The sequence below is a fragment of the Raphanus sativus genome, chromosome 4 (genome assembly GCF_000801105.2).
Source record: "Raphanus sativus cultivar WK10039 chromosome 4, ASM80110v3, whole genome shotgun sequence".
In the NCBI taxonomy this organism is placed as follows: domain Eukaryota; kingdom Viridiplantae; phylum Streptophyta; class Magnoliopsida; order Brassicales; family Brassicaceae; genus Raphanus; species Raphanus sativus.
The window spans coordinates 39885960-39899611 of NC_079514.1; the positions used below are offsets into that span (position 1 = coordinate 39885960).

General features: G+C 36.3%; 1 protein-coding gene across 1 annotated transcript; it reads left to right on the forward strand.

Annotated features, from left to right (window-relative positions):
* The first annotated feature begins 5089 nt into the window (after positions 1-5089).
* On the forward strand, positions 5090-10805 carry LOC108854524 (ABC transporter B family member 1). Its single transcript, XM_018628114.2, has 10 exons — positions 5090-5559; positions 5629-5683; positions 5755-5930; positions 6037-6237; positions 6312-6571; positions 6652-6968; positions 7045-7268; positions 7468-7841; positions 8340-9057; positions 9334-10805. The coding sequence occupies exons 1-10, from the start codon at positions 5158-5160 to the stop codon at positions 10603-10605; spliced, it is 3999 nt and encodes a 1332-aa protein (XP_018483616.1). The 5' UTR covers positions 5090-5157; the 3' UTR covers positions 10606-10805.
* Positions 10806-13652: the final 2847 nt, after the last annotated feature.

Below are 13652 nucleotides of genomic sequence, written 5' to 3' on the forward strand. Positions count from 1 at the left end.
TAGTTAATAATATTTTATGAATTTTTATATACTACTTTTGTCACACTTCTGTGATATCCATGGGATTTGACCTTGTGTTTATTCAAAAAATCTATGATCTTTTTTTGACATCCAAAAAACTATAATCTTTTCTTTTGACATCCAAAAAAATATAGTCTGTATATAAGTTTACTTAGGTATACACTAATATACACATGCATTAAAACATTTATGCCATTAAAATTAAAGATGTCACATTGTTAGCCGCATCATTATTGGAGGGCACTATACAAAAGCCCTTAGCTTTAATTTTTTTTTTTTTTTGGTCATGAAAGTTTAAGGACAGCTTTAAGGGTAGTCCTTATTTAAGGGCTTTTCCCTGCTTTTTCTCCTCGGTCCTCTCCCCTTCACCTTTAAGGGCTGCCTTAAGAGCTTCCCAATAATAATGGTCTAAGTCCACCTTCATTGTTACTGTATAGGATTTGAAGTTTAATGGCAACATGTTTCCTTTTGATTTTCGAATTACGTAAAGACGTATAAACTGAAGACCTTTTTTTGCCAAAAATAAGCTTTTAAACTGTAAATGTATATTTTGTGTGACAGTGCAAATGATAAAATAGGGTTCGACAGAAGGTACTAAACCTTTTACCAATCCCCTAGTCTATATTTGAGAAGTGATTTGCCACATGTCTTCTATACAATCGTTTTCACAAAAAAAATTGTGACGTGGCTATTAAGATTGATGACATGTCATATGGTTAAATATGACATGGACAATTACATTTAATGCTAATATATATTTTTGGAAATCTTTTTAGAATATGGCAATAACTCATATATTACATTTAATATTGATTTATATTTTTGGTAAACTTTGTAGAATATGGTAATAACTCATAAATCATCACTGAAATAAATATACTCAAATATGATATTTTGAATTTCGAATATTATATAATTTTACTTTTATAATAATAAAATTTTTATTATCTAAAATTTTCTAAATTTCTGAATTAATAAAAAAATAAATCGTAATATCATTAGTTTCTTTTAGATATCTACAAATTATATAAATATTATTTAGTTTTAAATTTTGATAACTATACAATTTTATATGATTTTTAGTAATTTTGTACAAGTTGATTTAATAATTTAACCAAATGAAATAAATAATTTTTTTTATCTAAGATTTTAACTTTAATATATATACATATATATTCTTAAATATAATTTAAAAAAAAAATTCTCTTAATTTTATGCTTAATTAATGATATTTATATTAATTATTAGTCAAAATAATAAAATATATAATATTAATAAATCACATTTTAAAAATATAAAATTTAACTTTTAAAAAATTCATCACTACACATGGTGCATGAAAACACCTAGATTAATAATTGTGACATAGCTACTAAAATTGATGACATGTCTTATAGATTAATATGACATGGACAATTATATTTAATGTTAATTTATATTTTTGATAAAAAAATTAAAATATGGTAATAACTCATATATTATATTTATTATCGATCTATATTTTTGAACTTTTTAAAAATATGGCAATAACGCATAAATCATCATTAATATAATATTCATTATGATATTTCAAATTTTGAAATATCATTTAAATTAAAAATATTTCAAAATATATACATATTTTTATAAAATTATAAAATTAAATCATAAAATCAAATTAAATCTTAAAATCATTAGTTTCTATATATATTTACAGATTTTATAAATATTGTTTAATTTTAATTTTTGACAATTCTGAAATTTTACATATTTATTTAATATATTTAATTAAAATAAATAGATAGAAAAATCTACCTAAGATTATAATTTTAAGTATATACATGCACATTCTAAAAAATAATTTAAAATAAACAAAATTGGTTTTATCTTAATTTTAATGTTCAGGTAAATCAAATTTATATTAAAATATTGATAAGAAAAAAAGAAAATTTATAATATTAATAAAAAATAAATATAATTTATATTTATCTTTTAAAAAATATTTTAAAATTCTTTTACTGCACATGGTGCAGGAAAACACCTAGTATATTCTTAAAATAGTTTAAATCATGCTATCACCTTTTAAAATGTAAAATTTTATCAAAAACATTTACAAACTTAAAGCACCGGTAAAAAAGAAAACAAACACTGACAATTGAGTTTTTTTTTCTTTGCTTATTTAAAGTATCTGAACTATATTATTCAAAGAGTCTCCTAAACGGTGCACAAAATAAATATTTGAAGTGATTTAGTTTTTAGTTAATAATATTTTATGAATTTTTATATACTACTTTTGTCACACTTCTGTGATATCCATGGGATTTGGCCTTGTGTTTATTCAAAAAATCTATGATCTTTTTTTGACATCCAAAAAACTATAATCTTTTCTTTTGACATCCAAAAAAATATAGTCTGTATATAAGTTTACTTAGGTATACACTAATATACACACGCATTAAAACATTTATGCCATTAAAATTAAAGATGTCACATTGTTAGCCGTTCTAATTAATCAAATAGATAATATATGCCCTCTATTATTAGTTAAAATAATTGATCTCGACAGTGAAAACTGTTGATCTCAAACTTTCTAGTGTCAAAAGCTTTTATGTGCTTAAAGAAAAATGGGAAGACATTTAAAAGTAGGATCCTGTAGAGGCGTGATTAAAGCAGCTGAACTTCTTTGCCATAAAATATGGCTTTCATTACATAATTTGTTTTTTCGTCACCACACAGTGTCTTACTCTGACTCTGTTTTTTTTTCTTCTTCTAATTCTTATTACCAGGTGTCTGTTAATGTGAACCCCATTATCTTTTTATAGAAATGTAATGGGTGGGTTCGAACATAGTATTCCTTGGCATTCCACCATTATCTAATTTGTTTAATGCTAATAGTTGTGAATTAGCAATGAGATTATAACGAATATTATATAATCGAAGGCCGTTATTAAAGGAAAAAAAGGATAAAGGAATGGAGGATGTGTCAACATATACATTTTCTTACGCACTCCCAATCTTTTTTCGAACAAAATAATATTCGGTAGCATGCAATTGTGAATTGTGTACCCTATCATAATTCAATGTCCAATAAAACTCAACCACAAAAACTTGCTTATCATCCTAAAGAAAGGACCGGTTTAAAATAATGAGATATATTTCAATTCTAAGAAAATATTCTTATGAAATTAGTTTCATAGCTCTAAGATTATCGTTAAGAAAGGACCGGTTTAAAATAATGAAATATATTTCAATTTTTAAGAAAATATTCTTATGAAATTAGTTTCATAGCTCTAAGATTATCGTTGTCACATTAATGTATGCATTATAGCATTTATCTACTAATTAGAACAAAAGAACACCATAAAATTTTAAAATAACTTACAGATTTGTATCAGTGTTGTCCCCTTGTCGATGCATGAACTAATCTAACAAAAACTGATGTAGGTATTGTAAAAATCCATTCACAGCTTTGTTACATGTTAGCTGTTTAATAAAAAAACTTTTTGAATGTATAAGAAATATATTCGTGAATAACATTCACAGTGACAGTACTAAATAATCACATCTTTTGTAGGGAAATATTTCATCTGGTAGTTTAATATTAGTTGGTGATATGGATTATGACTACTACCTCGCACATCAATATTTTCAAGATCTAAACCAACAAGCATGATCGATAATAATTGCACCTACCATATTTGGTCACTATAAAAAAAAATTAATATTTTCTTTCAGAATTTCAGTTTATAGTTTTCTTCATTGCATCTAACTGTAAAAATTTCTTTAAAAATTATGAGCGGAAACTGGAGTTAATCAAAACTTTCCCATATTCAGAACAGTGCACTATGTCGGATTCCATCACTCTCCATCTCTCTTCCATCATCTGTCACTTTCCATGTTTTCTACGCAACAAAAATTCCAAAAAGACAATTTGCTAAGACCCAATTAAATTTTCCTTTTGCGACAAAATAAAAAAAAAAACCCACTAAGTAAATGGATCCAAGAACATGGAAACAAATGTGAAAAAAGAAATAAAAACATCATGCGTGGGTTGAAAATCACTACACGAGAACCTAATTATGGAATCTAAAACATTTACTTTACAAAATTGGTCTAACAGATCATAAATACACAAACTGACTGACCAATCATATAGTTTTATGCATATGTATAACGTATTTTAAGAAACTCAAACCGTGAAAAGAGCATCGATACGCAAACTTATTGATAGAGATGGCAATTGGGCTCTCCCATCCCATCCCGTCCCGAACCGCTGCGGGTTCGGTTTCTGGCGGTACACGGCGGGCCTGTCCCGCGCGGGATGCAGTCCTCAAACTAGCTGCCCAAGCCCGTACCGCAAAATATGTAGGTCTTCGCGGGCCGTCCCGCGGGACATTGAATATTACATTGCTTGTTTCTACATGCACAAACAAACATAGACAATAATTGAGTTTGAGCTTACACATGATCGAGCATAATCTTACAAGATCAATACATTAAGCTTATACAAAACAAATGTTTTTATTATCATTTATGATGGCTTGAAGAAGCTCCACCAGTGCAGATCAGAGATATTTGGGAGATCGGAAGCATCATCGACCCTGAAACCACCATCAACGGAGCTCCATAATTTCTAATTCTCTCTCTCTCTCTCTCTCAGAAAGCTTCAAAATCCCGCGGTTTAACCCATCCCGCTTTCGGCCCGTCCCGCTTTGAGCCCATCCCGCTTTGAACCCGTCCCGCTTTGAGCCCGTCCCGCGAGGCCCGCAATTTTGCGGGTTTATCAAATATAGGCCCAATCCCGCCCCGCAGCAAGTCTTTAGCCAAGCCCGCGGTCCAGGTCCTTGATTGCCATCCCTACTTATTGACCAATCAAATAGTATTAAAACACTACAAGGTAAGAAAGAATACACGTATTGACTGACCAGTCAGATAGTACTTTCGAAAAAATATTAAACGGTAAAAGGGGTAGTAAATAAGAAAACGGAAGTGGGATTACTATAAAATTAAGTCTTCTGAAGAAGAAGCTATGGAGTTTTAATATATTCTTATATTTTAACAAAATAAAAATATTTTTGTTTTTTTTAATTCTTTTCTCAGAGTTGGTGTGGTTTTTGAGGTTCTCTATAAAGTAAAGTAAGAAAACATCTACTCAAAATGTCCCAAGAATCTGTTCAGACAGAAGAAGAAATAAAGTCAGTGCAGGAACAATGGCGTTGGTCCGAAATGCAAGAACTTGAGCCTCACCCTGAACCTTCCTCCAACGCCAACAACTCGAGAAACCCAGAAACAGAGCTCCGGGAACAACCACCGGAAATGGAAAACCACGGCGGTGCTCCTCCTCCGGAGCCCAAAAAAGCAGAGATTCGTGGAGTTGCATTCAAAGAGCTATTCAGATTCGCAGACGGATTAGATTACGCCCTGATGGGAATTGGCTCCGTTGGCGCTTTCGTCCACGGCTGCTCTTTACCTCTGTTCCTCAGATTCTTCGCCGATCTCGTTAACTCCTTCGGCTCTAACGCTAACAACGTCGACAAGATGATGCAAGAAGTCCTCAAGGTACAAGCTTTTAAAAATCTCCTCTGTTTCTTCAATCTCTGAAAACTTTGCTTTCTTCTTCTACTACAGTATGCTCTTTACTTCCTCGTCGTTGGTGCTGCAATCTGGGCTTCCTCCTGGGCAGGTGAAAGAACTAAGCTTTTATGTTTCTTGATTTATGTTTTTTTTTTAATCCTCTGTTTTTTTTTGTTACAGAGATATCGTGTTGGATGTGGACGGGAGAGAGACAGACGACGAAGATGAGGATAAAGTATTTAGAAGCAGCTTTAAACCAAGACATTCAGTTCTTCGACACTGAGGTTCGAACTTCCGATGTTGTCTCCGCCATTAACACCGACGCTGTTATGGTCCAAGACGCCATTAGCGAGAAGGTAAAGCAAAAAACAGAGTTTAGTCTATTACTCTGTTTCTTTACTCTGTTTTTAATCTGTTTTTACTCTGTTTTTGTTACTCTTCTGATCTGTTATTTGATCTCAGTTAGGGAACTTCATCCATTACATGGCGACTTTTGTGTCCGGATTCATCGTGGGTTTCACGGCAGTGTGGCAACTAGCGTTAGTGACACTCGCGGTGGTTCCGTTGATAGCTGTGATCGGAGGAATCCACACCACAACTCTCTCTAAGCTCTCTAACAAGAGTCAAGAGTCTCTTTCTCAAGCTGGTAACATCGTCGAACAGGTAAATAAAAAAAAAATCATTTCTTACACACTGTGTTATCTTTTGTCTGATTCGATTTTGGATATAAATGGCAGACAGTGGTGCAAATCAGGGTAGTTATGGCGTTTGTCGGAGAGACGAGAGCCTCTCAAGCTTATTCATCAGCATTGAAAACAGCTCAGAGACTTGGTTACAAAACAGGTTTAGCTAAAGGAATGGGACTCGGTGCTACTTACTTCGTCGTCTTCTGTTGCTACGCTCTCTTGCTTTGGTACGGTGGCTACCTAGTCCGTCATCGTTTGACCAACGGTGGTCTCGCTATATCCACCATGTTCGCCGTCATGATCGGTGGCTTGTAAGCACAGTCTTCTCTCTGTTTGTTCATTCATCATTTGTTTCGAAGTTCGGTTTGTTTATTGAGTTCTTGTTTCAAAGGGCATTGGGGCAATCAGTACCGAGCATGGCTGCATTTGCGAAAGCTAAAGTCGCTGCTGCGAAGATCTTTAGAATCATTGATCATAGGCCTACCATAGAGCGTAACAGCGAGTCCGGTGTGGAGCTAGACTCTGTCACGGGCCTCGTCGAGCTTAGAAACGTTGACTTTTCGTACCCGTCGAGACCTGATGTTAAGATCCTTAACGACTTCACACTCTCTGTCCCTGCGGGGAAGACCATAGCGTTGGTTGGAAGCAGCGGTTCGGGCAAAAGCACGGTCGTTTCGCTTATCGAGAGGTTTTACGACCCGACTTCAGGTGAAAAAGAAAAAAAACAGAACGTCCAACACTTTTGCTTGTGTTTGAAGTTAACACGTTTTGATCTTCCTTGCAGGACAAGTTTTACTAGATGGACATGACCTGAAGACGCTGAAACTTAAATGGTTAAGGCAACAGATAGGGCTTGTGAGCCAAGAACCAGCACTGTTCGCCACTTCTATCAGAGAGAACATACTCTTGGGCCGTCCCGACGCGGATCAAGTCGAGATAGAGGAGGCTGCTCGCGTCGCAAACGCTCATTCCTTTATCATTAAACTACCTGATGGCTTCGACACACAGGTCTGTATGTGTTGGCCCAAACACTCTACTAGAACTAGATGTCCGTCATAAACTAGATGGCCGACTACTTTATTAGTACGATATTGTCCGTTTTTACTAACATTTTGTCCGTTTTTACTACTTTCTGTCCCGGACGTCGATTAGTACGATATTGTTCGTTTTTACTAACATTTTGTTTGGTAATGTAACATAATGTTAGGTAGGGGAGAGAGGACTACAGCTTTCAGGTGGGCAGAAACAAAGAATAGCGATCGCAAGAGCCATGTTAAAGAACCCGGCGATACTTCTTTTAGATGAGGCGACGAGTGCGTTGGATTCTGAGTCAGAGAAGCTAGTGCAAGAAGCCTTGGATCGTTTCATGATCGGAAGGACGACTCTCATCATTGCTCATCGTCTTTCCACCATACGCAAAGCCGACCTCGTTGCTGTGCTTCAGCAAGGAAGCGTCTCTGAGATTGGAACTCACGACGAGCTTTTCGCCAAGGGAGATAATGGTGTATATTCTAAGCTTATCAAAATGCAAGAGGCAGCTCACGAGACCGCCATGAACAATGCAAGAAAGAGTAGCGCAAGGTATGTTGGCTTTGATTTATGATTCTTTCTTTGTTTGTGGTTAGGCATGCCGTTTGGGTTGATTTGGTTATATCGGTTTGGTAATTTCACTAATTTGGTTTCTGGTTAGTTTGGTTTGTCCAGAATCTTACTGTTTTGGTTCTCGGTTATTTCGGTTTTGAAAATTCTGCCAATATTTAAAAAATATTTATTGTTTTGGTTAGATTTCAGTTTAAACTTGTTTTAAAAAACTTGGATAATTTCAGTTATTTTCGTTTATATTTGTTAGGTCGGTTTGTGTTTTTGGTTAATCCGGTTAGTTTGGTTTGAAATTTGGTTAATTTTTTTAAAACCCGATTTAACTGACTACCAACCCAATAGCTCAAACTTTTTAAAAAGCTTGCCGAACTGAACCAAATTTATAACCGAATCTGAACTGAAAATATAATTTTTGGTACGGTCAGGTATTAAATTACAGGCCTAGTGGGGTTACTAATGTTATTATTCTACATGTTTCAGACAGTCGAGTGCTAGAAACTCCGTGAGCTCACCAATAATGACACGGAACTCTTCATATGGAAGATCACCGTACTCACGTAGACTCTCAGACTTCTCAACTACCGACTTTACCTTCTCCATTGAAGCTTCTTCTTACCCGAACTATCGTCACGAGAAGCTACCCTTCAAGGACCAAGCCAACTCCTTCTTGCGGCTAGCTAAAATGAACTCACCAGAGTGGAAATACGCTCTCCTCGGCTCTATAGGCTCTGTCGTCTGCGGCTCGCTCAGCGCCTTTTTCGCATACGTCCTAAGCGCGGTCCTAAGCGTCTACTACAACCCCAACCACGAGTACATGATCAAGCAGATCGGCAAGTACTGTTACCTCTTGATCGGTCTATCCTCAACGGCGCTTATCTTCAACACGCTCCAGCATTCTTTCTGGGACATCGTCGGTGAGAATCTGACCAAGAGGGTCCGTGAGAAGATGTTCACGGCGGTGCTTAAGAACGAGATGGCTTGGTTTGATCAAGAGGAGAACGAGAGCGCAAGAATCTCGGCGAGGTTGGCTCTTGATGCTAACAACGTGAGGTCCGCTATAGGAGATAGAATCTCGGTCATTGTGCAGAACACTGCTTTGATGCTTGTTGCTTGTACTGCTGGCTTTGTTCTGCAATGGAGACTGGCACTTGTCTTGGTCGCTGTCTTCCCTGTTGTTGTTGCTGCAACTGTCTTACAGGTTTGTGTTCTTTTTTTTTGGTAAAATGTTAAATCAGGTTTGTGTTCTTGCAACTCTTGACATAGTTTCAGACGTCCTAAGTTCGAAAGGATATTAACTAGTATATAAGGGAGATGGATTAGTTCAATAAACACCGATTAGTTTTACGTCGGAAGTCTATCTAATTTAACATGTTACATGTTATCAGTAGTTTGATCGATACAGTGCAACCCGATCCATTATCGATATATTGTTCTTTTTTAGAGATGTTAAACTTTTGTTTTGTCTTTTGTATAGAAAATGTTCATGACTGGCTTCTCTGGAGACCTAGAAGGGGCGCATGCCAAGGGGACACAACTCGCTGGTGAGGCCATAGCTAATGTCAGGACAGTCGCTGCTTTCAACTCAGAGGCAAAGATTGTTCGTCTCTACACAGCAAACCTCGAGCCACCTTTGAAACGCTGCTTCTGGAAAGGACAGATCGCTGGAAGTGGCTACGGTGTAGCACAGTTCTGTCTTTACGCATCTTACGCTCTAGGGCTATGGTACGCCTCGTGGCTTGTGAAACACGGCATCTCTGACTTCTCCAAAACCATAAGAGTCTTCATGGTTCTGATGGTCTCAGCTAACGGTGCAGCAGAGACGCTTACTTTAGCTCCTGATTTCATCAAAGGTGGTCAGGCTATGCGGTCGGTTTTCGAGCTCCTTGACCGAAAAACCGAAATCGAACCGGATGATCCTGATACCACCCCGGTTCCGGACCGGTTACGCGGCGAGGTTGAGCTGAAACACATTGATTTCTCTTACCCTTCGAGACCAGACATACAAGTTTTCCGTGACCTAACCCTTCGTGCAAGAGCCGGCAAGACTCTAGCTCTCGTCGGTCCAAGCGGGTGCGGCAAAAGCTCAGTCATCTCCCTTATACAAAGATTCTACGAGCCGTCCTCAGGGCGTGTCATGATCGACGGGAAAGACATAAGAAAGTACAATCTCAAAGCCCTAAGGAAACACATAGCCATTGTCCCTCAAGAGCCGTGCCTATTTGGAACAACCATTCACGAAAACATTGCGTACGGACACGAATGTGCCACCGAGGCAGAGATAATACAAGCAGCTACGCTAGCCAGCGCGCACAAGTTCATATCCGCATTGCCTGATGGTTACAAGACGTATGTCGGAGAGAGAGGTGTTCAGCTCTCCGGAGGACAGAAACAGAGGATTGCTATCGCGCGTGCCTTGGTGAGGAAGGCAGAGATCATGCTGCTAGATGAGGCTACAAGCGCTCTTGATGCAGAGTCAGAGAGGTCGGTGCAAGAAGCGTTGGACCAGGCTTGTTCTGGTAGAACATCGATCGTTGTGGCTCATAGGTTGTCTACGATCAGGAATGCTCATACGATAGCTGTGATTGATGATGGGAATGTTGCGGAGCAAGGGTCGCATTCGCAGCTTCTCAAGAATTATCCTGATGGAATCTACGCGAGGATGATTCAGTTGCAGAGGTTTACGCATGGTCAGGTTATTGGTATGACGTCAGGGTCGAGTTCTAGGGTTAAGGAAGATGATGCTTAGTACTTTGGTCGTATAGAAGAAGAAAGAAACAGAGTAAAAAAAAAGACAGCAAACACCATAACATGTTATGAGCAAAACTCCACGTGCTCTTTTCTTTTTTTTTTCTTAATGTTGTAATTTTGAGGTTACTTATTTTTGGAACAACGTTTCAGATTTGATGGTATAGTATTATTATTAATTAATCTAAATTATGTCGCTGATGCATTGCTCTAACGAAAAGGTTATATTTAATTGTTGCTTTAATACATGTGTATGATTAATTGTTTTATCTAGATCATAAAACTTGATTGTCATCGTTACTAGAGACTAATACATATTCATTTGGTTTGTTCTAGATTTCAGGATAGCCCTAACTTTAAAATAGTGAGATATGTTCTAAAGAAAAAGGATGTTATGTTAAATGATGATGAAATGTGACCTTTTAAGATTTTTAATTGGCTAGATGTGTCTTGAATGTTGTAGGTCTAGGACACTATCTAAAACCCCCATGTAAATCATGGGATTTTTTTTTAAAAGTTGATCATGAATAGCAACGTAAACGTATAAACACACGAACATACGTGGGGGAACAAAATCATGAAGTGGAAAAAAAGGGAGATGGGTCCAAAAAGGACATTAGATGAGATGATGAGAGACACAAAGCAAAAGAACAAAAAGAAAAGTAAATACAACATTTTCTTTTGTGTTTATATGACTTCTTATGAAACAATTTTCAATTTCGTTTCTTTGTGGAGCACATGCGTTGCGTACGACCATACATACATTTAAATGCATATGGAACAGACGCCGTGATGATGATGATGACGAGTAGTTTGTTTTGGTTGTTCAATGCCATAAGTTTTGTTTACCACTATAACTTGGCAGTTATAGTGGTGGAGGATAAGAAGCAGCACGTAGCTCTTTTGGGCACATGTCGTTCATTCATTGAGAAATTCAAAGAAGGCCATGATGATCTTAGACATGCTACACGAATGGATGTACTACAATCTTGTTCAACATAACTTAGTATATATTATGTGCAGTGAATCTTGGATATAATAACGGATAAAATTCAAATTCAGTCATCTTTTTGAGAATAGAAAGTTTGTATGATCGTTGCGAACTTTTAGACTCATTGTCTTCGCCAAATATTCAAGATCAGCTCAACTGGAATTTAATTAAACACTATTATCTCTATGGCCTTCATATCAACACTTTGATTCCTTCCCAAGAGATTGCAAGAACAAAACCCAATGGACATGGTCACATGGCTTTGAAGAGACGCATACAAATGTATCTTCGAGCCGACGAGGAGAAAGAGCTAAAGAAAAGTCACTTTCAGTATAAACTAACCTAATTTGGCGGTTTCAGTGAGAACTTGAAGCGAGGTCCATTAATAGAAAGGGCTTACATGGTGTAAAGTATAATAGAATGAATATATTATTGTGTTGTGATTAATATGAGAATACATGATGCATATATATATGGCTAACATTAACATAATGTTAACAATAGATAATGCTAACTTTCCTAAACACTTATGTAAATATGCTAAGAATATTTTGAGATTAACTTGATCTTCAAGTCTTTTCTTTTAGTCTTGAGGATCTTCATGGGTTTCACGGGCTTCACAGACTTGGTCCGTAAGATACATATCTTCCGGCCCAACATATCTCTAATACTCCCCCGCACGACAAACGTGGGATGCAACACGCAAATCTGCAATTACAAAGCAGACTACGTATGTCGTGGACACTATGTCGAGGAAAACAAATCAGTAGGTTTCTCCGGGAATAGACTTCAACTTTAGACAAAGGGGATGAAAACTTCAACTCTTCTTTGGTCTTGACAATGGGAATACATCCCGCGGGCGCAACTGCAGCTCCAAAAAGCAATAGTCCTTATCTCGGACAGTCCATAACTCGGATTAAACAACTAGACCTAAAAACATGAGCATAACTAAAACTCTCCCGTAATGATTAAACTATAACCATAAATCCCAAACTATGGAAAAATAACACCACATAAATTCTGAGAAATTCTAAACTATAGAAAATCTCTAACAAAAATAACCCATGTGAAATCACAAACCCATGAACCCATTGAGAATTTTGATAGTTCTTGCACTCATCAAACCAAAACGAATAAAAAAAAAAACAGAAAAAACCCTTTTGACTTGAAGCCATGTAACACACTAAACAAACCCTAATAATATTATTAAGAAGTAGCAAATCACGTGGACTTAAAAACCAACTTCACGTGAATCAACATCGTCATCTGGATCATCTTCACCGTCTTCATCGTCAACACCACCGATGAACACCATCAAAGCTTTAAAGCGGAATTTTTAATTTCGATCCCAGAGAATCGTCTGCTCTGATACCATGTAAAGTATAATAGAATGAATATATTATTGTGTTGTGATTAATATGAGAATACATGATGCATATATATATGGCTAACATTAACATAATGTTAACAATAGATAATGCTAACTTTCCTAAACACTTATGTAAATATGCTAAGAATATTTTGAGATTAACTTGATCTTCAAGTCTTTTCTTTTAGTCTTGAGGATCTTCATGGGTTTCACGGGCTTCACAGACTTGGTCCTTAAGATACATATCTTCCGGCCCAACATATCTCTAATACATGGCCTTAGCCATTAGCCCTTAGCTCAAATAAACTTGAAGCGAGGCTACTCTATCACCCTTAGCCTCGTTGAATTTCTTTCTTCTTAACGTCTCGCCCTTAGCCCCAATAAACTGTAACATTCCTGTACTACAGAAAAAATATTATGCAAGAAAAATAAATTACTACTAATCTATTAGTGACCAAATCAAAATTGTTAGAATCGTATCTAGCTGTATAAATATCCTTTAAAACTACGAAAAGTATATCATCACATTATATATTTTAAACCTTGAACTCCAAATTTCAAAACCACAAGCATCGAATTTCAAAAAGAACAAACACAAACTCAACATGCGGCTGATGTATTGTTAATAGTTAACTTTATGGTTTTTATGCAAAAAGGCTATGAAGTAGAAAAGTTCAGATGCTTGAGA

Coding starts and splice junctions, on each gene's coding strand:
- LOC108854524 (XM_018628114.2), top strand. CDS start 5,158: ATGTCCCAAGAATCTGTTCAGACAGAAGAAGAAATAAAGTCAGTGCAG. Junction 6,572..6,651: donor GCCGTCATGATCGGTGGCTT/GTAAGCACAGTC, acceptor CTTGTTTCAAAG/GGCATTGGGGCAATCAGTAC. Junction 7,842..8,339: donor GCAAGAAAGAGTAGCGCAAG/GTATGTTGGCTT, acceptor TACATGTTTCAG/ACAGTCGAGTGCTAGAAACT.